At 38.2% G+C, this 27,515-nt stretch overlaps 1 protein-coding gene across 3 annotated transcripts in view; it reads right to left on the bottom strand.

The window, feature by feature from the left end:
* INPP5F (inositol polyphosphate-5-phosphatase F) overlaps positions 1-27,515 on the bottom strand; it is a 90,533-nt gene that overhangs the window by 18,283 nt on the left and 44,735 nt on the right. For 2 of the 3 annotated variants that reach the window (XM_027112777.1, XM_027112778.1), the window contains exons 4-13: positions 15,692-15,820; positions 15,300-15,467; positions 15,126-15,182; positions 12,842-13,040; positions 12,118-12,297; positions 11,155-11,222; positions 5,980-6,104; positions 5,152-5,229; positions 4,126-4,246; positions 2,426-2,554 (exon numbers count right to left, since the gene is read on the bottom strand). In XM_027112777.1, the coding sequence (XP_026968578.1) occupies positions 2,426-2,554; positions 4,126-4,246; positions 5,152-5,229; positions 5,980-6,104; positions 11,155-11,222; positions 12,118-12,297; positions 12,842-13,040; positions 15,126-15,182; positions 15,300-15,467; positions 15,692-15,820 (1,254 nt within the window). Of the gene's footprint in view, positions 1-2,425; positions 2,555-4,125; positions 4,247-5,151; positions 5,230-5,979; positions 6,105-11,154; positions 11,223-12,117; positions 12,298-12,841; positions 13,041-15,125; positions 15,183-15,299; positions 15,468-15,691; positions 15,821-27,515 lie in introns of those variants that run through there. The other variant, XM_027112779.1, reaches the window with a different exon arrangement.

Below are 27,515 nucleotides of genomic sequence, written 5' to 3'. Positions count from 1 at the left end.
CAGTTTTCACCACTGGGTGAAAGGATGTTGAATTTTGTCAAACGCTTTTTTGCATCTATTGAGATGATCCTATGATTTTTATCTTTCATTCTATTGATGTGGTGTAACACATTTATTGATTTTCAAATTCTGAACCAGGGGTAAGTCCCTCTTCCTCATGGAATACGATCCCTTTAATGAGCTGCTGAATTTGGTTTGTTAGTATTTTGTTGAGAATTTTTGTATCTACAGTAATCAGGGACATGGGCTCAGAGTTTTCTTGTTGTGTCTTTATCTAGTTTATGTATCAGGGCCTCATAGAAACAGTTTGGAAGTGTTCCCTCTTCTGTTTTTTGAAAAGAGTTTGAAAAGGACTGGTATTAATTCTTCTTTAAATGTTTGTAGAATTCACCAGTGAAACCACCTAGTCCTGGGCTTTTCTTAGTTGGGAGCTTTTTGATTACTGATTCAATCTCCTTACTCATTGGTCTATTCAGATTTTGTTTCTTCATGATTCAGTCTGGTAGGTCGTATGTTTCTAGGAAGTAATCCATTTCCTCTAAATTGTTCAATTTGTTGGCATACGCCTGTTCATAGTAGTCTCATAATCCTATGTATTTCTGTGTTATCAGTTGTAATATCTCTTTCATTTATAATTTTGAGTTCTCTCTCTTTTTTTCTTGGTTAGCCTAGCTAAGAGTTTGTCAATTTTGTTTATCTCTTCAACAGCCAACTCTTAACTTTGTTGATCTTTTCTATTGTTTTTCTATTTTCTATTTCACTTATTTCTGGTCTAATCTTTATTACTTCCTTCCTCTTGCCAACTTTAGGTTTAGTTTCTTCTTCTTTTTCTAGTTCTTTGAGGTGTAATTGTTAGGTTGAGATCTTCCTTTTTTCTCAATATAGGCATTTATAGCTATAAAGTTTCCTCTTAGAACTGCTTTTGCTGCATCCCATAAATTTTGGTATGTTGTGTTTCCAGTTTAATTTGTTTCGAGATATTTTTTGATTTCCCTTTTGATTTCTTCTTTGATCCATCTGTTGTTCAAGAGTATGTTAATTGCCACGTATTTGTGAATTTTCCAATTTTCCTCCTGTTACTGATTTCTAGTTTCATACCACTGTGCTCAGAAAAGATACCTGATATAATTTCTATCTTCTTGAAGTTGCTGAGACTTGTTTTGTGGCCTAACATATAATCTATCCTGGAGAATGTTTCGTTTGTGCTTCTGAAAAATGTGTATTCTACTGTTGGTGGATGGAATGTTCTGTATATGTCTGTTAGGTGCATAGGGTCTATAGTGTTGTTCAAATTCATTGTTTCTTTATTGATTTTCTGCCTGGATAATATATCCATTGTTGACAGTGGGCTGTTAAAGTCCTCTACTATTATTGTAATGCTGTTTATTTCTCATTTTAGTTTTATTAGTATTTGCATTATATATTTAGGTGCTCTGATGTTGAGTGCATAAGTAGTACTTCTCTTTAAACAATAAGTTGCACAAGGATTTCTAAAGTTCAGTTTCCTTAATTAACAAAAAGCTTTTTGACATTCATCACCCAACTAAAAGATGGATAATCTGATGCTTGTTGAGCTCTCGATGGTACAATTTGTTATAACAAATATCCTGGGGTGAACTATTACCTTGAAGGAAAATTAACATAAACCTAATTTAAGCTAATTCAGCCACTTCCTATTGCCCACAGAGGGAGTTATTTAGTGACCAGTGACTACAGTTTACATTTACATTAAATTCTGTGAAGATCAGCTTGGTGGGATCTTCAAAGGACTTTATGTATAACAATCACAAAAAGATAATAAAACTTTTCTTCAACATTTACTATGTGTCAGGGAATGGTCTAAGCTCTAACATGTTATTAACTCATATAATCCCATGCCAATATTTTGAAGTGGGCCTAGTATTATTCCCGTTTTACAAATGAAGAGACAGACACAGAGAAGTTAAGTGACTTGCCCATAGTCACAGAGCTAGTAAGAGGCAGGGTTGGGATTCAAGTTCAGAGGAGGCAAATTATACCAGGGACCCAAATCCCACCAATATAGACATGTTTTATTTTGTCTGTATAAAGTTTTAACCGCTATACTTAAAATTCCAACTTTCCAAACTCCCTTGAAAACTGTGAGATCTAGCAACACTGGGCCTCCATCCCCATTAGGAAGTAGCAGAACAGCACCTTCCTAAGACAACATATGCTCTTCCTCAGGTCCACACAGCCCATCTCTCCCTTTAATCTAATGGGTCACATTACCTGGCATCTGTGGAATTTGAATGTGTGACCCCTGCCTTACCCAAACATTCCAGAAAGGAGTCAACTACACCTACCACCTGAAACCCATGTACTTTCCTCTCAAAAACCAAGTTGGTTTTAAACTATACCCTGTGTCCCACATAATGACCCACAGATGCTGGCTGCAGGTACTTACCTTCAGGGCAGCTGTCCCAGCATACTGTCTGCTAATGGAGTCACCGTTGTTGGCCCACATTATCTGATAAATGCGATTGCATTTCACCGGTAGTGGCTGCTCTGGGGGCATCACACCTAATTTTTTCAGCTAAAATTAATACATTGGTAGATTAACTGCATATAAGCCAGGACACTATAACATAAAATGTATACTGCAGAGAAAGGAAGCATATGCATGTACAATTTAGGACCCTTAAGTTTTAAAAAATGATGTTTTCAGACTTTTTCAAAATTAAGCACCACTTGAAAGATAGCTTTATGAATGGCTACATCTGAATAAATAGAATAAAAAATTTATACTGTTTTGCTGTAATTTTTAATGTGTAGACTCATACTATTATATTTTGTCTTTCTTTTAAATTTGGCTATGAAGTGAAACTAACCATCAAAAAACCATATAGAAACAACAATAATATTAATAGTAGCAGAGCAGTAAGTGCCCAATAAATGTTAAGTCTGGTGCCACATTCTAAGAACTTTTTTTTAATATAAATTTATTTTATTTTTGGCTGCATTAGGTCTTCGTTGCTGAGCGTGGGCTTTCTCTATCTATGGTGAGCAGGGGCTACTCTTCGTTGTGGTGTGTGGGCTTCTCACTGCAGTGGCTTCTCTTGTTGCAGAGCATGGGCTCTAGGCATGCAGGCTTCAGTAGTTGTGGCACGTGGGCTCAGTAGTTGTGGCTTGTGGGCTCTAGAGTGCAGGCTCAGTAGTTTGGGCACACAGGCTTAGTTGCTCTGCGGCATGTGGGATCTTCCCGGATCAGGGCTCGAACCCATGTCCCCTGCAGTGGCAGGTGGATTCTTAACCACTGCGCCACCAGGGAAGTCCGAGCTTTTTAAAATAAATTATCTCATTTACTCCTCATAACCACCCTGTGCAATCAATACTCTTATTACCCCCATTTATAGATAAGGAGATAGAAGTTTGGAAAGGTTGAATTCTTTGCATGGGGTCAACACCTTGTACGTGCTAGGGCCAGGGCTTGATCTCCAAAGCCTGGCTGCTTCAATGTGACAGGAGAAGGCATCCCCAAAGGATAGTCACAAGGTTCTATCAGGAGAAAAAAACATGCTAGGAATGTCAACCTTGGGAATTCATTACCCAGGCGTTACAGGGCTGAAAGATCTAAAAGGGGACACTGAGGTGAGAGAGATAATGACTCCAGGAAACAGCAGGGTTGGGGCACAAAGGGAAGAGGCTGGTTCTGTGGTGCCAAAGGAACCAAAGCCACAGAGAGGGTGCTGATGATGGGAATATAACACGGGTGAAGGAACTTGTCCCCTTGTCCTCCTCCAGCCTCATGGTCTTCCTTTAATGCCCTCTATTGGCAGAGCCTGATGTGGTTGAGCAGAAAGGTGGTGTGCAGACCCCATGCCCCAATACAGAAGCGAGTGTTTGGAGCTGAGAGAAAAAGGTAAATGACTACACAGTGCCACCCAGTACAATTTTAAATGCTGGGCCTCACATTTTTGAAATGAGTACTTAAGAAAACGCCACTTGATTCAACTGATTTCTAGGAAAGGCTGTACTTTCCAGGTTTTAAAGCAACAAGGATGTTTGCATGCTGTAAATGTTCTATGGAACAAAGATTTTAGTTACTGGTTTACATGTGAAAAAAATTAAAAATGAATATTTACAATCCAGTGGACCCCAAATTACCTGCTGTTCCATGACCACTCGTGCAATGGCAGCTTGGACCACATTGGTGCGATCCAGGCAGTCCATGCAATTAACTCGAAAAATCCCTTCTTGTTTACATATTACTCCAGCTTGATCAACCCTTTTCAAAAACAGTATGGAATTACTTTACAATATGAAATACTTTAAAGTTTTCAAAACCCACAATTCTTCACAGTATAATAATAACAACAGCAACATTGGTTATCAATTTGCTTAGAATATTATTATGTGGCAGGCATTACTGAGACCTTTGTAGACGTTATTGTTAATTTACACAATAACTCAACAAAGAAGATATTATCCCCATTTTGGGGGGGAAAAAAAACAGGTACAGAAAGAGTGACTTGCCTGAGTCACACAACTACTAGGCAGAACTGATACAAACCCTAGTTATGCTTTTCTACACATTTAAAACCAGAAGGCACTTTAAAACACCATCCCATTCCTCCTTTTTGACTTCAAGTAGAAATGCATCTAAATTAGCTTGAACAGACTAATTCACTCTATCACCCAGTGAGAAGTCATGCAGCATGCCTCACTCATCTAACTTCTCTAGCCACCTGTGGCCTTAAAATCTAATCAAATGTTCTCTCCTGTCCTTTAAGCCAACTTCTTCTTCCTACGTCTCCCCTGAAGAATCAACTTCCTTCTCTGATGATTTTTAAATGTCTCAAAACTGGGACCAAATACCTCTAAACCTTCCTTCCCATGTTAGAGACCAAGAAGAAATGTAGATCATGGAGCGTCAGAAGGAATTAAAGAATAGTCACGGAGCACTCCACTCCATTTTGCTGTGACCACCTGACACCTTTCCCCTGTTCAAAGCTAACAATGCCTAATGACTCACACCCTTATGAAAAGGAGAATAGGAATTGGGAAGCAAATCAAGAAAAACAAAAATCCTTTCTCAGCCTGCTATTATTTTAACACTTAGTGGTACTAGACAAATACATATGATTTCACAGACCAAGAGTCTGTCAAACTGATTTCTTACGAAATACCTACCAACACCACTTCATGTCAAGAATAATGTCATAAATGGCATCTGTTAGTGTTTGAACATTCTCAAACTTCATTCCTCGGCTAAAATACATGCCAAAAGGAAAAAAAAAAAACTTTAATAATTTTTTTAAGCTTATGATACCTAAGGTTACTTGGAAAAATGAAAGAAAATTATTACTGTAAATATGAGAAAAACACTACTTTAAATAGGCAATTATATAAATATTTATAACTAATCTTCATTATGAAAGAAAATATGCTTAAGAATACACTGAAACATATCACAGCCAACAGAAGCTTCTTTCCCCACCAAAATTTTCAATACCTATGTAAATGAACCCACATTAGAGTCAGGATTATGACAGAAGAAACTTGCTTTCAGAATACACACAAGTTAAAATTACCATCAAAATGATTGTTGTTTTTCCAGAGCAAACTCCAGTGGAGTTATCCCAAGGGAGAGCAGTATTACTAACAGTATAAAGATGAGCCAGCAGGATGAGTTTTAAGTAAGGGAACACTATTACTCCTGCCAGGCTCAAACTCAAGCAGAAAGGGAAAGTTCCAGAAATTCTTTTACTGAAGGATAAAAGAAAAAAAGGAACTCTTAAGTCTCCAAGTCATTTTGGAACAAAAAGACTGTAAATATTTCAGGAAGAATTAACTTAAATTTTTAGGCAAAATAAAACCCGTATGATAGTCCTTTCCTTTCTAACAATGAGGAGAACAAGATTTTCTTCCCAATAAAGAGAAGAAAAACTAAGGTCCCTGTGGCAGTGTCTACCACAAACATTGGAACTGATCAAAACTCCTCTCAGGAAGCCATCTTACCAGTGCTCATGGAAGTCAAATGAAACATAAGTGAGGTGTGAGTTGTTAAAGAGCAACACTTGTTTCAGGTAAGCGTCGCCAATTATTTTCTCTCTTCCTGCCTGGTCTACCAAATTAATAATAACCTGTGAGAGTAAAGAAAAGGAAAACATTTAGTTTAATCAGAAATTAGACTCATAATTTTTACTGAATTTATTTAGAATTATGTTTTAGAAATAATTTATAGCCAGACTCAGAAATTAATCCACTCAAGCATCAATTATTTTTCCCTATAAGATTTTCATTTGTTACGTTTAGGTTTATGAGAATTTACATCAATGGCATGAATAGCTTTTTTACACATTATACATTTGCGATAACCTCTTAGTATATAAAATGAAAACAAATTCCTTTATAATAGCAGGTATTTTAAATCTCTAGAATAATTTTTAAAGAAATATACAAAACCTACATACTGGACACTCTGAAACTTTGCTGAAACATGTAAAAGAAAACCTAAATATTTAAATGGAGAGACACACCATGGTGCTAGATGGCAAGATTCAATATTGTAAAGATGTCAAGTCTCCCTAGGTTAATCTATATACTCAACAATCCCAATCAAAATTCAATCAGGATCTTTTTATGGACTTGGAAAATTAATTCTAAAGTTTATCTGGAAGAGTGGATAATACGGGAAAATATTTGAACACTAATAATAATAAAGGACTTGTCCCGTTGGAGAGCAAAACATACTTTAAATGTATAGTGATTAAAACTGTGGTACAAGTGCAGAAAAATGAATGACTCAACAGAACAGGTCAGATGGCCTAGAGACAGACGTATGTACACTGAGGAATCTAAGCTATGGTTACATCATTCTGAGAGAAATACGGACTATACTATATGTGGACTATGTGTGGACTATACTATAGCGGTATACTACAAATGGTATTGGGATAACTGTCTGTTTACATGGAGGGGGACTTAAGTTAGCCCTCTACACTTCATTATACACAAAATAGATTCTAGATGCATTAATGATCTAAATATTTTTTCTTCAAGTTATAAAAAAGCTAGACGAAATGTTGGGATGATTTTTCCCTAATTGAAGGATGGCACTGACCTTCTAAGCATAACAAAAACCAGAGAGCGTAAAGAAAAGATGGACAGATGTGACAACATAAAAATATAAAACCTCTGTGTACTAAATGACAGAATAAGCAAAGGTTAAAAAAAAATATAAAGGACTACCTAGGGGAATATACCTGCAACATAAAAACCATTAATATATAAAGAGTGCTATAAATTCAGTAAGGAAAAAAAATGGGTAAAGGATACAGAGGATATTCACAAGAGAAGATAAACAAATAGCCAATAAACATGAGACTACAACTTTAAAGAAACGTACATTTTAAAACAGGAAACCAGTTTTCACCTATAGACAGGCAAAAGCTGAACACTAAATGTAGACAGCATTAGTGAGTATATGGGGTAATGGGCACTGGCTCCCACTGTTACTGAGATTGTACACTGGTGTGATCTTTTTGGAAGCAACTGAGTGGTAGGTATCAACCTAAAAGAAATGTAATGTTTGATCCAGCCATTTCACCTCTAGAACTTTATAAAGCACACAAGTGTTCCAAAATATATAAAGGATGTTTTCTGGAGAATTTTAGAATAGCAAAAACTATATCCTAAAGGTCTACCAATGGAGAAATGGTTAAATAATAGCCATGAGCTATTAAGTGAAAATAGTTGCAGAATAGTGTATATCCCATAGCTTATAGCCCTCTTTTGACTTAAATTTTGAATGTGTAATATGCATGTGTCAAGATGTTTTTTGCTGCAAATGACAAATTACTGACTCAAATCTCAGAACGGAAATCTGTTCTGAACCTCAGAAGTCGAGGTTGCACGGTTCCAGAACTGCTTCATTCAATGGTGACCAAAACCAGATCTATCTTTTTGTTCTGCCATCCTCGGCATATTAGTCAATCCTCAGGCTAATGACCTAGGCTTGACACAGCTGCAGCAGTACGAACCAAATCCAGACACAACCACCACAGAGGGATTGACTGTGGGTTCCTGTATCTCTTTTTATTAGAGCAGGAAATCTTGCCCAGAGCCTCCCAGCAGACTTCCCTTCACATCAGACCTCATTGGCCAAAGTGCCAAGAACATACACAAGCCCACGCCTGTACCAAATACAGGCAAGAGCAACAGTAGTGACATCATGACTGAGTCAGACCGACCGTACGCCCACCTCCCAGAGAGCAATTACCCAGCGGATGAGGGTGGATAAAAGAACACTCTTGGGGTACTGTTAGAAAGGAACAAGTGTCTCCTCAACACATACGCCTATAAAGTTGATGAGTATAATGTGTACAAACAGGTTGTGAAAGTCAACAGGGAGCAGGAATGAGGGTGGAGAGGAGGTTATTTCTTCTACTTCCTTTACATACCTCACAATTACTTCAATTTTTACAGTGATTATGTGTTACATTTAAATTATGGTTTATTCTCTTCAATGCTACTTATAATTACACATATTGTGAATACATGAAATTTATTTACATTGTAAAAAATTCAAACGTAGATAAAGGTCACATCCTTCCTGACCACAAGCTAAGTCCACTGCCTTCCCTGAAGGTAACTCCCACTACAAGTTTGATGTGTACCCTTTCAGGCCATCTAAGTGCGTTCCTATATAAATGTGCATGCCATATGTAGGTGAGAACACATATATATGGAAGAGAATTACATATGACAGTTTTGTTTTGTGGGAGTTTTTAAATGGTAACATGCCATATGCTGTTACGCACTTTTTCTCACTCCACTATATGAGTTTAAGATCTTTTTACATTAGTACACACAGATGTACCTCATCATTTTTTTTTTTTTTAAGAAGATGTTGGGGGTAGGAGTTTTATTAATTTATTTATTTTTGCTGTGTTGGGTCTTTATTTCTGTGCGAGGGCTTTCTCTAGTTGTGGCGAGCGGGGGGCCACTCTTCATCGCGGTGCGTGGGCCTCTCTTGTTGCGGAGCACAGGCTCCAGATGCGCATGCTCAGTAGTTGTGGCTCACGGGCCTAGTTGCTCCATGGCATGTGGGATCCTCCCAGACCAGTGCTCAAAACCGTGTCCCCTGCATTGGCAGGCAGATTCTCAACCACGGTGCCACCAGGGAAGACCCCTCATCATTTTTAAGCATTTGTAGGCAGCACTTTAGATATGCTGTACTTTATTTACCCACTGACCTCCTGATGAACACAGGGTTTTTTTATGCTGCAATAAGGAGGCTTATACATGCCTCCTTGATTGAACACATGTTTCTCTCAGGGAGATTTAAATTTTTTTGTCATCCTTGACAAAACTTGTACTTCCCGCCATTTTTATTTTAGTCATTCTGGTTTTGTGAATGGTGGTTTTAGTTTGCATTTCCCTGATGATTAACGACGTGGAACACCTTTTCATGTTTATTGGCCTTTGGACATCCTTTTTCATGAAGAGTCTGCTCAAGTCTTTTGTCCAATTTTCTTTTGGGCTGTACACCTTTTTTATGGATTTATAGAACTTTTTAATGTACTCTAGATAAAAGTCCTTTGTCTTATATATGTCTTCTCCCGCTTTGTGAATTGCCTTTCCATTCTTTTAACGGTGCCTTTTAATAATCAGAAGTTCTTTTATTTCAGTGAAGTCAAATTTATCAATTTTTTCATTATGGTTGGTGCTTAAGTCCTATTTAATTTTAATAAATAATATTTATAACATATAGTATTTTAATATTCAAAATATTTGATCATTCAATAAAGTTTCAGTAAATAAAATTTTAGTAAAAATTAAACATTTAGTAAAGTCATTTTTTTTTCATTATGGTTAGTGCTTTTAAAGCCCTGTTTAAGACCCAAGGTCAAAAGATGTTCTATATTTTCCTTTAAAAGGCTTATTAACCTTTCACATTTAGATCCACATCCATCTGGACCTGATTTCTGTATATGGTATGTAGGTTAGATATCAAAAGACAAATTACTGGATTAACAGTATAAGCATATTTTATTTTATTTTTTGCAGTACGTGGGCCTCTCACTGTTGCAGCCTCTCCCGTTGCGGAGCACAGGCTCCGGAAGCGCAGGCTCAGCGGCCATGGCTCACAGGCCCAGCCGCTCCGCGGCACGTGGGATCTTCCCGGACCGGGGCACAAACCCGTGTCCCCTGCATCGGCAGGCAGACTCTCAACCACTGTGCCACCAGGGAAGCCCAAGCATATTTTATTTTGATTGATAATACCATTCAAAATGGCTATAGCAACTTATGCTGCTCCCAGCAAGGTGTGAGCGTTCTCATTTCCCCAGTTACCTGCCTTTATCTCTTACTACAAACTTTATATTTTTTTTCAATATGAGGGTTTGCTTTTTATTTCCCTGATGGGACTTTCTTTGAGATTGCACAAAATTTATATATTAACAACTGAAATCTATTCAATATTGAGTCTTTCCTTCCAGGAACATGGTATTTTCTCTCCGTTTATTCAAGTCTTCTTTTATGTTCTTCAGTAATCCTCCCCTCCCAACACCCTTGCCCCCATATACATGCTATCTTTTTTGTACGTTCGGTAGATTTCAGGTTGTTTCTTCCTATTTTTGTTACTGTTAGAAAAATGCATCCCATGGCATTACACCTTCAGACTGGTCATTGCTAATGGATAAGAGAGTTACTGATTAGTCTATATTAATCTGTATGAAATCTGGTCATCTTATTGAACTTGTATTCCACCTAACAGTTTTCAATTGATTTTGGTTTATATGTTCACATACCTACATATGAATGTATGAATAAATAAGAACGGTGGGCCGAGAAAAAAGATATTGAAGGATACATAACAAATTGTTACCTCAAAGAGATGGACCTATAGGTGGTACTGAGAGATGCTTTTCCTATCCTACTCCAGATACTTCTCAGATTGTAGTAACTGACAGTAGATTAATCTCATCTAAAAACAGTCTAAAGTAGCTGACTCAATGATAATTCTTAAAGAATATTAAGAACACTCTTAGCTATGTGTTCTTTAACTTCACGAGAAATGCCATTTTGCTTAATTATGAATCGTATATTATTTTCATGAAATTTAAAGAAACATGCATAACCATTTCTAAAAATATGAAGGAACACTTATTACTACAGATCAAAACCCACCTGTTTTTTGTAAATTTTCAGTTGTTCTTCAAAATGGGCACAGAAATAGGCGACAGTGTCCTTTTCACCTACAAAGAAGTGATACAAAATCTTTTTTTCCTTCCCATGTGTAACACAGAAATTAGTGTCTATTCCACCTTTACGTTTACTTTTACATAATTTATTGACAGCCCAAATGTAACTAAGATTGTCTAAAACCAATATTTTAAAATGAAATGCTAAGCGGAAGATCTCTGATTTTTTTCCCCCAATTAGACTAAACTGAAATACTGAAGGTGGCAACTATGAAATGACATTTATTATTTATATAACCAGCCAACTTGTCAGAAAAGGTTTCATGTAGTTCATAATAAATTAATAAAAACCCCTTTAAAACAAGGATGTTAAAAACTGAAGTTTTACTGAATTCTCACAAATATAAATTGTTCTGAGAGAAAAATATTCTGAAAACAATTTTTAAAATCAGCCTCTTTCAGTAATCTAATTAGATTGACATGACTTAGCTATTCCAGTGCTAAAGTTAAAATACTGGAAGAAATTAAGTCCTTAATATTTAAAACAACAACAAACCTTTCCCAGCAAAACATGTGAGTAAAGGCATCCTATCTATTCCTTGTAGATGCTGTCTTATTTAAGATATTTCCTGCTTCTATAAATATTGGCCATATTTACACTTTTCCAAAATTAAGCATGTAATAAAGTATTCTTTAAAGAAACAACAAATTAAAATCTGTGAATTAAGCTCTGTTTTGCTTTCTTTTGGAATCTTTTTATTGTCAATTACTTAAATTGTCAACAACCATTATTACTTTTGTGATTATTATATCACTATTAAATTTTACCATGAGTTATTATTTTAAATGAAGTATCTGGCAAAACAAATCCAAACCTATGAAGTGTCTAATATTTTACAAAACCCCCTCTGAAATCATCGTCTGCAAACCAAATAACTGACAGGCTTACTTCTGTCCAGCCGAGGTCTTGGATTATATCGATACCCAACCTGGCTCCAAAACACAGGCACAGAGCCTCGTGTTTGAATAAATGACAAGGTATGATTATGCACATGAATTAACTGCTCAGTCTCCACATAATTTGCAACATTTCCATTTTTATCCACTCCTCTTCGTTTATAACGCATTCCTAAAAGAAAATTAAAACAAAACAGCAACATTGAAAAAAAAAATTAGTCTCACTAGATATGCTTCTTAACCAAATCTGTGTCTTTCAGGACAGCCTTGGGGATCTAATGAGCAACTGCCAGGCAGAACAGTATCAACTTACCCCAGATCATGCCTGTATTCATCGTTTTTTAAAAGTTGAAGCTGAGATAGTTCCTGTGAACTGAAAGAGGTGGTTTTTCCCAAAGGTGCTAGCACTCGGGAAGGATTTATTACTGTGATACAGGCTGTCAGTAGGAACAATGGTATCTAGAAGCACATCCCAAGTGACTTTCTGCTCTTTTCCACATATATACCTCCTTTTCTTTTCCCTTTTGTTAACTCTCTCCCATTCACTTCTCTCCAAAAACTTGGTCCCCAATTATATCACACTATTGAGAGTCACTGGGCACTTTGAAGCCAACTGTGTTTCCAAATCCATTATTGTCATTACCATTTCAATACATCTGCAGATGTTGCATTCTCGCCTGGATTTAATTTGTACACTATTACCGCCCTCCACTCACCTGCTCTGTGTCTACTTCGGCGTGAAATGAGAGCCACTAGGAAGCGTGGGTGAATGTCATCTACGCAGGTGGACTCCTGAGGGGGGGTCTCCGGGCTGCTTTTCTCATCATCAGATGACTCATTATAATTAACCACAAGTTCTTCAATCTGCACAAAACCTTGAATAATGGGGATAATCCAAAAGTCCACATCCGGTGTCTGAAAATAATATGAACATCATGTTGCTCCTATTCTGTACAGCACTGCTACTTCCTTAAACCCAAGCAGTAGTTAGCACATACTTGTTGTTAGTTTATTAGAAGCAGAAACCTTCCATCCTTTAACTATATTTTCTGCTTTCTGGAGAACACTAAGGAATGGAGGGAGGGAGGGGGGCGGAGGTGAGAGCCTTTCCTTTTGTTTATGGTGGTCATTCATAAGAAGAGCTGCCTGAAAGGGACCACAGCTGCTGGGTACAAATTCAAGCTCCACCACTTACTTCCTGACGCAGGTGAATCACTTAACCTTGCCATGCCTCGGCATTCTGCTTTGTGAAATAAGAAAAACGACAACCTCATAAGGTTGTTGTGAAGATTAAATGAGTAAAATCTAAAAAGTGTTTGGCGTAGTGCCTGCCTAATAGTAAGGATTTAATAAATGTGGCTATTATGGTTCTTCCTGCTGGTATAGAAGAAAATAAAGCTTAAAGGTTGATTTTCAACTCCCAATTGTATTAAGCCTTTAATTAAATACAACCAACTCTGATCACTTTATTATGAAACACAGAGGTCTATTCTACTTTCTAGTTTAGAAAAAGTCTTGCTCTGCCAAGCTAAAATCCAAGTAGTCAATGAACCAAAAAAAGAATCCTTTCCATAAATATCTTATTTTAAAAAGTCATCCAGTGTAATTAGGAGAGTATTAATTAAAGTTAGAGATTTCCTCTTAGTCTTTCCGACTAAGAATACTCAGATTTCTCAACTGACTGTATGCAGGGACAGTAAAGGAGGAAAAGTGCTCCAGAGAAGCTGTTCTTAGCCCCTCCTTCCCTCCTATCTCCGTATCTGTATCTAGCCTTAATCTCAGCATCAACTTCAAATCCACCCCTTCTTTCACAGTCTAAAGTAGCTGTGAAATATACTACTTATATACTCCAGGTCCTATCTCACAGTTTTGTTTTATGGAGCCTGCAGACAGGATCTTAGGAAGGTGGTTAGAGTTGAAAATAGTGAAGCAAAGGATCTATCTGCATTCATTACTTTTATCACCATTCTCATTATTTATATTTTTGTTTTAGCAATAAATACAAAACACTCAGCGGGAACAGAGATCGGTATGCTACGAAATGCCACCTTTATTGTAAGTCATCGATTTTAAATGGTAATGCTACGTGTCTGACAAAAACTCTGCAAAACACATTAGAGCTCAATATGTCAGCAAACAGGACAAATACTCATTACAGACACCCTTATTTTTCTCCCCCTATCATTAAGTCTTGGTGGTCATGGTTTGATCAGCATCATAAAGAGGCAAGAACATTTTAGAGAGGTAAGCCATGATAGATACCTAGTTTTAGACACCACCAGATAAATAGGTCAAAATCATTTATACTAACCACCACCAATAGGGAGAAACAGAAAGAAAAAAGGTTTGAACTTTCTCAAAGGTTAAGAAAAAGATAATCTGTGACCCTATTCAACTTTTTGCTCAATTTGTGTCCAAAACAGTAACTGGCACATGGCAGGCTTTCGATAAATATTGGTTGATTGACCGAATAAATGAACTGTCTTTGGACAGTCATAATTCTACAATATACATGACAGAGTAAAGGAAGAAGGTAATCATTAAACCTGAAGGAACCTCATGCAATAATTTCATCATACCCCCTGTCTTCCCTGATTCGAATACTTGTAGTACTGGAACGTTCTTAGAGATTTGTCTACTCCAATTTCCATATGAGGAAACAGGAACATTAAATGACTGGTATCACTAAAGGAAAACCGGGCTTCAACACTTCCAATGGGTACAAACAAAATATCTTTTACAGGAACTCTATGGATATTAGTTCCACAGCCTTAAATTATGACTGTTCTATGGAAACCTGCTAAAAAGATAAGCCTGTGGCTATATAGTCAAATTATGAACTATGAATATTTAAAGTAGTGCCCTGGTTTTCCCTAGCTAAATGATTCTCATTCTACAGGGGAAAACATTACGTGAGATTTAAAATTTTTTAGTACAACTTAAAAATATTTGCCTAACAACTATAAACTACCTTAGAATATTTCAGAAACAACTACTCACACCAATCTCAGTAAGGTCTTGTATCATATATTTATTCCAAAAAAATCGGTCATCAACCTGGAAAAGGTAGAAAACAAACAGTTCAGAAACATGTTGTTTCAGTTCTCCTATAGAAGCCAAACGGGTCCATAAATTGTTCTGGTGGCAAACCCTGCTCTGAGCTGTGAGAGGTACCTTTTGCCAGAGAGGACAGGGGTCCTTCTCCCCAGCACTCTGCCTCTGCACTGAATTGGTCAGGTCATAGGTCAAGCTATAGTAAAAGGATTCTGAGTCCATGAACATCTTCAGCAACTCCTCAAGTAATCTTCTCTCCAACTTCTCCTTTTCTTTACTTTCCTTAACCTGTAAGAAATTAATCTACTATTACTGCAGGAATTAAATGTAAAGCATTGTGTGGATACCACACAACTCCCTAGGAGCAAAGTAAAAAATAACCCCAAGGATACGCAGAGATGGTGCTTTAATATGCCAAGTAGTTTGAAAGTAAGTTTATTAGCAGGAAAGTCACCCCTCAATTTAAAACTAATCAAAGATGAATTCCAAGCCCATATCAATTAAACTCTTACTTTCTTTTTATTAGGAGCAGACACATTGGATTTAATATGCGTAAAGGTCTTCAGTAGAAACTTTGAGTCATCAGGAGATGGTATAATCTTCTCTGGTTTGTTAATTCCAAAATGATGCTTCTTACAGAGCTAAATAATAGGAGGAGAAAGAGAATTCATTATTACTAATATCTGCTTGCTTAATGTTCAAGTGTGAGTGCAGAAGTGTCACTATTCCTCAAGCACTGTGGTTAAAACATCAAGAGCAGGTAAAATGACCCAGCAGACAACTGATATTAGAAAACACAGCTGTGGTTTCAAGGATTAGAAAGTTACAGTAGAGGATAAGCAAAGAATACAGGGCAGGATATACTTAGGATTTAGGGGTAGAAAATTCAGGTTAGGATAATAGTAAGTTCTTATGTAATATAACTGAAGAATAAAATGCTCTGGTTGGGATTCACTAACGCTTTAAAAATTGGCATCAAAGATTAAAAATAGTGCAAAATACACATATGCTACGCTCTAGTCACACTTCTTTAGAGCAATATATGCTAAATATTCATGCTAGTTAATTGAGTGTTTTGGGTGAGAAGTTGCCAAGAGTCTGCTCTATTGAGAATGTTAAAAGCTGGACGTTTCAACCACTCTCTCGCCTCCTATCGTCACACACACTAATGAAATCAGCATAAAAACACACTCTTTGGGTCCAGAGATTAAGTTTGAAGCAGAAAGTAGGGGATGCAGGAAATATGCAGTCCAACCAACAAAGGTGATGAAGAGGATGGGAAGGTGTTAAGACAAGAGAAGGGCACAGAGGTTCTACAGAGGACTACCTGGTTAAAGTCAAGCGTTTTACATATAATTTCATGTGGCTCAACACACAAAGCAAATATTCTGAAAGGGACACAAGGATTCTATTAACCATATGCAGACTAATTCCATTTTTTCAATACACTGGTTTTATTGCTATGCTAAGTGGTAGACACCTGTTAAGAGCTAACAGTTACTAAATGGTTATCATTAGTAGTGTCTTACTTACAAAATAACTATTACTAGATTATAAACAGGATAAAAAAACTTAATGAGGAGAAAAAACTAATTCAAGATTGTGGGGTTTTTAAAAATATTTATTTATTTAGTTTTTGGCTGCACTGGGGTCTTAGTTGTGGTACACAGTATCTTTTTTATTATGGTGCTCGGGCTCCAGAGAGCACGGGCTCATTAGTTGTGGCAGGCGCGTGGGCTGCAGAGCACGTGGGTTCGGTAGTTGTGGTGTACGGGCTCTCTAGCTGTGGCGCCCGGGCTCAGTTGGCCCACGGCATGTGGGATCTTAGTTCCCCGACCAGGGATCGAACTGGCGTTCTCTGTATTGCAAGACAGATTCTTAACCACTGGACCACCAGGGAAGTCCCGAGTTTTGGTTCGAGTTTTGATTATAAATTTTTTTAAAAAGTTAGGGGGTGGACTTCCCTGGTGGCACAGTGGTTGGGAATCCTCCTGCCAATGCAGGGGACACGCATTCGAGCCCTGGTCCCAGAGGATCCCATGTGCTACGGAGCAACTAAGCCCGTGCGCCACAACTACTGAGCCTGAATGCCACAACTACTGAAGCCCATACACCTAGAGCCCATGCTCCGCAACAAGAGAAGCCACCGCAATGAGAAGCCCGCACACCACAACGAAAACGCAATGCAGCCAAAAATAAATAAGTAAATTAATTAATTTTTTAAAAAAAGGAAGGGGGCTGTTCCTGTTTTATCAAATTGGAAGTGGAGACTGATAACTGAATGAAGAATTCGGATGTACTGCAATCTTACGGGTTTTATGTCTTTTCAAAGCTATGGCTACCAAACACTGTATTCACATGGGTTTCAAAACATGATTGAAACTTTACACTCCTCCTGGCCTACCAGTGAAGACAAGGGAACCAAAGGTGAAGTAAAAAAAATCTACAGTCATCCGGCCAAAACCAAGCTAACTTAATTTCCCTTCAAGTAAGCAAAACTAACCAGATCTTGAGATAATGGGGAAGGAGCAAGAATCAAGCATATGGACGTTGCTCCAGCAATTCTCTCCTCTCCCCTCTTTCTGCCTGATCATTCCCACCAGCACAGAAACACACTGATATTTCTCTCCTCTAACACTCCTCCTGTGCCAGCTAGGGTCCTACTTCTTTGTACTCCTCACTGCCTCCAATCCCTCTCCTCCCATTCTCTCTCCAGCCCACTCCAACTTGGCTTTGGCCCCCACCACTCCACCGAAACCTTATCTTCCGTGTGACCAATGGTCTACTTGGCTAAATGCAGTGGTGGATTCCTGGTCCTTATCTTAACTGCTCAGTGGCATTTGACACAGTTCATCTCTCCCTCATCTTCTCTGATACACTGTCTTACTTGGCTTCCAGTGGTCACTCTTTTCCTCTTTTACTGGTTCTTTCCTGACCATTTGACTTCTTAATGTCTTGGCACCTCAAGGTTCAGTCCTTGACCCCCTTCTCTATCTGCATTCACTCCCTCAGCGATTTCATCCAGTCTCATGGCTTTAAATACCATCTACATGCCAACCCTTCCCTCCCAGCGGTACATTTCCAACCCCACTCTTTCCCAAAATTCTAGAATCACAAATCCCAACGTTTCCACTTGGATTTCCATCAGGTGCCTCACACGCAACATGTTCAAAACTAGACCCTCATCTTCTCTCCTCTGCCTTCATCTCCTGTGGCTCTCCTCCCCTTGCTTGCTCCACTCCACCCATGTCACAGCCTCCTTGCTGTTCCTCAACAAGCCAGGACTACTGCCACCTCAGGGCCTGTGTTCTGGCTGTTCTCTCGGCCCAGACATCCTCTCCTCAGATATCTTACCATAATCTCCAATCCTGGGCACTCCACCCACCACCCTTACTGCACTCAACTTTTATTTCCCATAGCGTTCACTACTTTCCAACATATGACATAATATAATTATGTTGATGTTTACTGTCTGCCGCACCCCCACCATGATTTAAGTTCCATAATAGCAGAGATCCTTGTTTTACTGACTCATATATCTCCAGGGCCTTAGCAGTACCTGATACAGGAGGTCTCAAAAAACCTTTGTTAAATGAATGGATGGGCTCTGACGCTACAAATGTAAGCGGTAACCTCCAGATTCACACATGGGGCATAAAAGTAGTCCTAGAAAACCATCACTTCCCTTCTTCCATGAATACACCTCATACCCCTCCAGTCTTGGTTAGTACGGAATTATTGGGGCAGCAAAGGAGCTCTCCCGTTAGCCCCCTGCTGCTGCTGCTGCTTGCGGCACTGAGCAATTGCCGGCTAGTGATTTTTATGCAGAGTGTTTGTTAGTAATCATCTAGTCATATTAATAACACCTTCTTTAAAAGATCTGAAAACATGCCTTAAACCTAGTTATAGATTGTTGCAATTTTAATATTCAAACAGGATATTATGCCTCTGTCAGACACAGTTATTCCTTAAGAGCATTCAAGCCAGCAAGACTTTCCCCCAGGAATATATCAAAGATGATTCTAAATATCTAGCTATTCTAAAGTAATCTTGCAGCAGCACACCTAGTCTGCACCCACTCTCCTCAGTCTAGAAGGACGGGAGTTGTTTTTCTCTGCAAGGCTGTGTCTCCTCTAGGATCAGGACCTTGCCCCATCATTCACCCCCTCTCTCCTCTGTTCCAACCTCTCTCTCTAATAGTCCCTTTCCTACCACCTTTTAACATTGTTCAAGTTTACCAGAATCTTTTCTCTAAATCCATCCCTCAACCCTGAAATCTCCATGAGTGAGCAGGGTACAGTGTCACAGTCACTGGAACTGTGAGGACTATAGTCTGGTTGGAGTAGGTCAAAGAGTGAAGGCCAATGAAACTGCTCAGGCAGAGTGAAACAAGGACCCCCTCGCTCTGAAAAGGACAAACCTTATGTGTGTCTAAGAATGTGGCATTAATGATCACTCTCTGCCATCTTGTCACCTGGCCCCTATGACACCCGTCTCTCTGGGCTCTTCCCCCACCTCCAACTGTTCCTTCTCTGTCTTCTTTGTTGGCATCTCTATCTCTAAAGATAATGGTGGCTCCCAATGTTCCACCCTTAGTTCTCTTCCCATTCTTCATGCTCTGCCAAGAAAATTTCATCCTCTTTCCTCATTTTTAACTACCACTATGTTGAACTCTACATTTCTAACTCTACTCTTTTGCTCTGAGCTCATGACCCCAAAATACATCTCCCCACTAATGAGACACTAGTCTCTCAAATTCAGCATCTCCAAACCTGACCAACGTCTGTTTAGCAAATCTTGTTCCTTCTCTGGTATGCCGTATCTCAGGCAATGACTACATCACCCACTGGATTACTTAAGCAAGAAACCTTGGAGTCATCTTCCATTATTCTACCTGCTGAAGTCTCTCCTATCAACCCCAACTACTTCATGCTGATTGTTATTGTGTTAATTCAGATCCTTATCTTTTGCCAAGACCAGTGTTTCTCAAGGGAGGTGCTACTGGCTTAACAGACAAGAGAATTCTTTTCGGCACAATTATCCCACTTAGAACAGATAACCTAAGAGCTTCCTTTCACGAACTGGGGGGGTCCCACTCCAGCACCAGGCTTAAAGTACTGAACGTGGCTCCAGACACCCATCTCCAATATAGCCCTTTTAGTTCCCTTTAATGTGTAGGGACCAAATCTCCACCCACCACTGCCTGCTTATGGATGCAGAAACTAGAAGGCCTCTGTCTGACCCACTATTCCGTTTATGGTCCATGAAGATAAGATGCGGTTTCCCTCTAGGCCTGGGAATGTCTTGTTTTTCTTTTCTTTTCTCTCTTTTTTTTTTTTTTTTGGCGGTACGTGGGCCTCTCACTGTTGTGGCCTCTCCCGTTGCGGAGCACAGGCTCCGGACGCGCAGGCTCAGCAGCCATGCCTCACGGGCCCAGCCGCTCCGCGGCATGTGGGATCTTCCCAGACCAGGGCACGAACCCGTGTCCCCTGCATCGGCAGGCAGACTCTCAACCACTGCGCCACCAGGGAAGCCCTCTTTTTTTTTTAATCTATCCTCTTCCTGGGCTTGAAACAGAGTTGGTATAGGCCCAATATCCCTTAACTCCAAAATCCAAAAAACTCTGAAACCTGAAAGTTTTTAAAAGTTTGCTACAAGCTCATCTAATGACAAAATAATCTCTGAACTGATATGAGGCAATTTATAGTCATCATTTACCTTCCTTAGAATGAATATTCATATGATTCTTTAAGAAGTTTGAATGTGTAAAATTGTAGGGTAATGTCCCAGACTCACTGCACATATATCAAGTACATGGAATAACCTTTTAGAAAGCCCCCCAAACCTGAATTCTAAAACAAATACAGCCTCAAAGATTTCAGATAAGGATTGTGATCTGCATTACAAAGCACAAAGTCACCACACCATCTTATCCAGAAGTCTGTCTCTGTCTCTTAAAACTGACTTTTCTAAATAGAAATTTAAAATACTTTAAACATAAAACATTTTCAATGAATATTTTAAAATCTTCCATATATAAAGTTAACTTTAGAAAAGAAAGTATAGACCACTATCTTTTAAAATAGGTTAAATTCAGGCCTACCCAGAAACAGGAATACAGAAAACTACTTCTTGGGATCCCTTCCAGTCTTAAGATGTTTTGTTTAGACAGAGCTCTAGGGATTACAACATACAGTGTGGACAGTAGGATCACCTTCCCTTTTCCAGAGGCCCAGCCAGTCCTGTGTAATATGTGCTTAGGCACTTCTCACAACATCGATACACACCATCTCAAAAAGAAAAGCACCACTGCAAGCGCCACAGTGCTCCCCTAGTTTTTCTACTACTCTAGCAACTTACATTTCACAACCAAGATTAAGGGCTGATGTTGTTGCTGCTGTATAGGAAAAGGAAACTAAATGATTTTACTTTAAAGGTTGGTAGCTATCTGTGTCCATCTGGAGCTAAAATTTTAAACAGATGTCTAATGGGAAACCAAATATGGAAAATGATACAGTTATCTATTAAGGCAACGAGATACAGCAAATAAGATATGCAGATATGGAACATAAGCCTATAAAACTTTAAAGGATGTTTTTTCAAAAGAAAGAACATCTATGTTCTCATTTATTTGAAACCCACAGATTCTTCATACCCTTGTATAGATCTTTTTTTTTTGGCCATGCTGCATGGCATGTGGGATCTTAGTTCCCCGACCAGGGATCAAACCCGCACCCACTGCAGTGGAAGTGCAGAGCCTTAACCACTAACTAGACTGCCAGGGAAGTCCCTAGATCTTTTTTTTTTTTCCTTTAATGGCACATTGCTTTGAAAAACAGTCTGGCAGGTCCTCAAGAGGTTAGACACAGTTACTATATGACCCAGCAATTCCATTCCTAGGTATGGAATTTCTCTTTCTCCCAAGAGAAACGAAAACAAATGTCCACCCAAAAACTTGTACACAATGTTCACAGCAGTATTACTCATAACAGCCCCAAAGTGAAAACAACCTAAATGTCCATCAACTGATGAATGGATAAATAAAATGTGGTATACAATGGAATAAAAAGGAATTAAGTGTTGACACATGCTACAACAAGCATGAACCTTGAAAACATGGTGCTAAATAAAAGAAGCCAGTCACAAAAGGCCACATATTTTATGATTCCATTTATCAGAAATATTCAGAATAGGCAAATTTACAGAGAAAGAAAGTAGATTAATGGTTGCCTAGGATTTGCCTGGGGTTTGGGGGGAAATGAGTGACTACTAATGAGTGCAGGGTTATTTTTAGAGCGATGAAAATGTTCTAACATTAATTGTGGTGATGATGACAGTTAAAAAACTGTGAATATACTAAAAACCACTGAAATTATGTGCTTTAAATGAGTAAACTGTATACTATGAAAATTATTTTTAAAACTGGCAAACAAGCCATATAACTAAAGCAAAAAGTCAATTGGGGGGCTGGGGGGACCTTCAAGATGGTGGAGGAGTAAGATGTGGAGATCACCTTCCTCTCCACAAATATATCAGAAATACAACTACATGTGGAACACTTCCTATAGAACACCTACTGAACACTGGCAGAAGACCTCAGACTTCCCAAAAGAATCGTGTGGCTGACAGGGTCTTGGTGCTCCGGCCAGGTGTCAGGCCTGTGACTCTGAGGTGGGAGAGCTGAGTTCAAGACACTGGTCCACCAGAGACCTCCTGGCTCCATGTAATATCAAATGGTGAAAGCTCTCCCAGAGATCTCCATCTCAATACTAAGACCCAGCTCCACTCAACGACCAGCAAGCTACAGTACTGGACACCCTATGCCAAACAACTAACAAGACAGGAACACAACCCCACCCATTAGCAGAGAGGCTGCCTAAAATCATAATAAGGTCACAGACACCCCAAAACACACCACTGGACGTGCCCACCAGAAAGACAAGATCCAGCCTCCTCCACCAGAACACAGGCACTAGTCCACTCCACCAGGAAGCCTACAGAGCCCACTGAACCAACCTTAGCCACTGAGGGCAGACACCAAAACAGCGGGAACTATGAACCTGCAGCCTGTGAAAAGCAGACCCCAGACACAGTAAGTTAAGCAAAATGAGAAGACAGAGAAAACACACAGCAGATGAAGGAGCAAGGTAAAAACCCACCAGACCAAACAAAGAGAAAATAGGCACTCTACCTGAAAAAGAATTCAGAGTAATGATAGTAAAGACAATCCAAAATCTTGGAAACAGAATGGAGAAAATACAAGAAACGTTTAACAAGGACCCAGAAGAACTAAACAGCAAACAAACAATGATGAACAACACAATGAATGAAATTAAAAATTCGCTAGAAAGAATCAATAGCAGAATAACTGAGGCAGAAGAATGGATAAGTGATCTGGAAGATAAAATAGTGGAAATAACTACTGCAGAGCAGAATAAAGAGAAAAGAATTGAGGACAGTCGTAGAGACCTCTGGGACAACATTAAATGCACCAAAATTCGCAATATAGGGGTCCCAGAAGAAGAGGAGAAAAAGAAAGGGACTGAGAAAATATTTGAAGAGATTATAGTTGAAAGTTCCCTGATATGGGAAAGGAAAGAATCAATGAAGTCCAGCAAGCACAGAGAGTCCCATACAGGATAGATCCAAGGAGAAAAATGCCAAGACACATATTAATCAAACTATCAAAAATTAAACACAAAGAAAAAATATTAAAAGCAGCAAGGGAAACACAACAAATAACATACAAGGGAATCCCCATAAGGTTAACAGCTGATCTTTCAGCAGAAACTTTGCAAGCCAGAAGGGAGTAGCAGGACATACCTAAAGTGATGAAAGGGAATAACCTACAACCAAGATTACTCTACCCAGGAAGGATCTCATTCAGATTTGATGAAGAAATTAAAACCTTTACAGATGAGGAAAAGCTAAGAGAATTCAGCAGCACCAAACCAGCTTTACAACAAATGCTAAAGGAACCTCCCTAGGCAGGAAACACAAGGAAAAGACCTACAATGACAAACCCAAAACAATTTAAAAAATGGTAATAGGAACATACATCTCGATAATTACCTTAAATGTAAATGGATTAAATGCTCCAACCAAAAGACACATACTGGCTGAATGGATAAAAAACAAGACCCATCTATATGCTGTCTATAAGAGACCCACTTCAGACCTAGGGACACATACAGAATGAAAGTGAGGGGATGGAAAAAGATATTCCATGCAAATGGAAATCAAAAGAAAGCTGGAGTAACAATCTTCATATCAGAGAAAACAAACTTTAAAATAAAGACTATAACAAGAGACAAAGAAGGACACTACATAATGACCAAGGGATCAATCCAAGAAGAAGATATAACAATTGTAAATATTTATGCACCCAACATAGGAGCACCTCAATACATAAGAAAAATGCTAACAGCCATAAAAGGGGAAATCGACAGTAACACAAAAATAGTAGGGGACTTTAGCACCCCACTTTCACCAATGGACAGATCATCCAAAATGAAAATAAATAAGGAAGCACAAGCCTTGAATGACACATTAAACAAGATGGACTTAATTGATATTTATAGGACATTCCATCCAAAAACAACAGAATACACTTTCTTCTCAAGTGCTCATGGAACATTCTCCAGGATAGATCATATCTTGGATCACAAACCAAGCCTTGGTAAATTTAAGAAAATTGAAATCGTATCATGTATCTTTTCTGACCACAACGCTATCACACTAGATACCAATTATAGGAAAAAATCTGTAAAAAATACAAACATATGGAGGCTAAACAATACGCTACTAAATAACCAAGAGATCACTGAGGAAATCAAAGAGGAAGTCAAAAAATACCCAGAAACAAATGACAATGAAAACACGACAATCCAAATCCTATGGGATGCAGCAAAAGCAGTTCTAAGAGGGAAGTTTATAGCAATACAATCCTACCTCAAAAACAAGAACATCTCTAGGGAGGGTGGGAGGGAGGGAGATGCAAGAGGGGAGAGATATGGGAACATATATATATGTATAACTGATTCACTTTGTTATAAAGCAGAAACTAACACACCATTGTAAAGCAATTATACCCCAATACAGATGTTAAAAAATAAAAATAAAAAAAATAAAAGTATATCACTACACAATAAACAGACATTGAAAAGATTAAAAAAAAAAGAAACAAGAACATCTCAGATAAACAACCTAACTTACACCTAAAGCAATCATAGAAAGAAGAACAAAAAAACCAAAGTTAGCAGAAGGAAGAAATCATAAAGATCAGAACAGAAATAAGTGAAATAGAAACAAAGAAAACAATAGCAAAGATCAATAAAACTAAAAGCTGGTTCTTTGAGAAGATAAACAAAATGGATAAACCATTAGCCAGACTCATCAAGAAAAAAAGGGAGAAGACTCAAATCAACAGAATTAGAAATGAAAAAGGAGAAGTAACAACTGACCCTGCAGAAATATAAAGGATCATGAGAGATTACTACATGCAACTATATGCCAATAAAATGGACAACCTGGAAGAAATGGATAAATTCTTAGAAAAGCACAACCTCCTGAAACTGAACCAGGAAGAAACAGAAAATATAAACAGACCAATCACAAGCACTGAAATTGAGACTGTGATTAAAAATCTTCCAACAAACAAAAGTCCAGGACCAGATGGCTTAACAGGCAAATTCTATCAAACATTTACAGAAGAGCTAACACCAATCCTTCTCAAACTCTTCCAAAATACAGCAGAGGGAGGAACACTCCCAAACTCATTCTACAAGGCCACCATCACCCTGATACCAAAACCAGACAAAGATGTCACAAAGAAAGAAAACTACAGGCCAATATCACTGATGAAAACAGATGCAAAAATCCTCAACAAAACACTAGCAACAGAATCCAACAGCACATTAAAAGGATCATACACCGTGATCAAGTGGAGTTTATCCCAGGAATGCAAGGATTCTTCAATATATGCAAATCAATTTGATACACCATATTAACAAACTGAAGGAGAAACCATATGATAATCTCAATAGATGCAGAAAAAGCTTTTGACAAAATTCAATACACATTTATGATAAAAAAAAAAAACCTCCAGAAAGTAGGCATAGAGGGAACCTACCTCAACATAATAAAGGCCATATATGACAAGCCCACAGCGAACATCGTTCTCAATGGTGAAAACTGAAACCATTTCCACTAAGATCAGGAACAAGACAAGGTTGTCCACTCTCACCACTATTATTCAATATAGTTTTGGAAGTTTTAGCCACAGCAATCAGAGAAGAAAAAGAAATAAAAGGAATCCAAATCAGAAAAGAAGAAGTAAAGCTGTCACTGTTTGCAGATGACATGATACTATACACAGAGAATCCTAAAGTTGCTACCAGAAAACTACTAGAAGTAATCAATGAATTTGGTAAAGTAGCAGGATACAAAATTAATGCACAGAAATCTCTGGCATTCCTATACACTAATGATGAAAAATCTTAAGAGAAATTAAGGAAACACTCCCATTTACCACTGCAACAAAAAGAATAAAATACCTAGGAATAAACCTACCTACAGAGACAAAAGACCTGTATGCAGAAAACTATAAGACACTGATGAAAGAAATTAAAGATGATACAAACAGATGGAGAGATATACCATGTTCTTGGATTGGAAGAATCAATATTGTGAAAATGACTGTATTACCCAAAGCCATCTACAATTCAATGCAATCCCTATCAAATTACCAATGGCATTTTTTATAGAACTAGAACAAAAAAATCTTAAAATTCGTATGGAGACACAAAAGACTCCAAATAGCCAAAGCAGTCTTGAGAGATAAAAACAGAGCTGGAGGAACAGATTCCCTGACTTCAGGCTATACTACAAAGCTACAGTAATCAAGACAATATGGTACTGGCACAAAAACAGAAATACAGATAAATGCAACAGGAAAGAAAGTCCAGAGACAAACCCATGCACCTATGGTCAACTAATCTATGACAAAGGAGGCAAGGAGATACAATGGAGAAAAGACAGTCTCTTCAATAAGTGGTGCTGGGAAAACTGGACAGCTACATGTAAAAGAATGAAATTAGAACACTCCCTAATACCATACACAAAAATAAACTCAAAATGGATTAGAGACCTAAATGTAAGACCAGACACTATAAAACTCTTAGAGGAAAACATAGGAAGAACACTCTTCGACATAAATCACAGCAAGATCTTTTCTGATCCACCTCCTAGAGTAATGGAAATAAAAACAAAAATAAACAAATGGGACCTAATGAAACTTAAAAGCTTTTGCCAAGCAAAGGAAACTACAAACAAAAT

Source organism: Aethalodelphis obliquidens, unplaced genomic scaffold (genome assembly GCF_003676395.1).
Source record: "Aethalodelphis obliquidens isolate GAN/ISIS:26980383/991018 unplaced genomic scaffold, ASM367639v1 scaffold11, whole genome shotgun sequence".
In the NCBI taxonomy this organism is placed as follows: Eukaryota; Metazoa; Chordata; class Mammalia; order Artiodactyla; family Delphinidae; genus Aethalodelphis; species Aethalodelphis obliquidens.
This window is presented reverse-complemented; position numbering and strand designations above follow the sequence as displayed.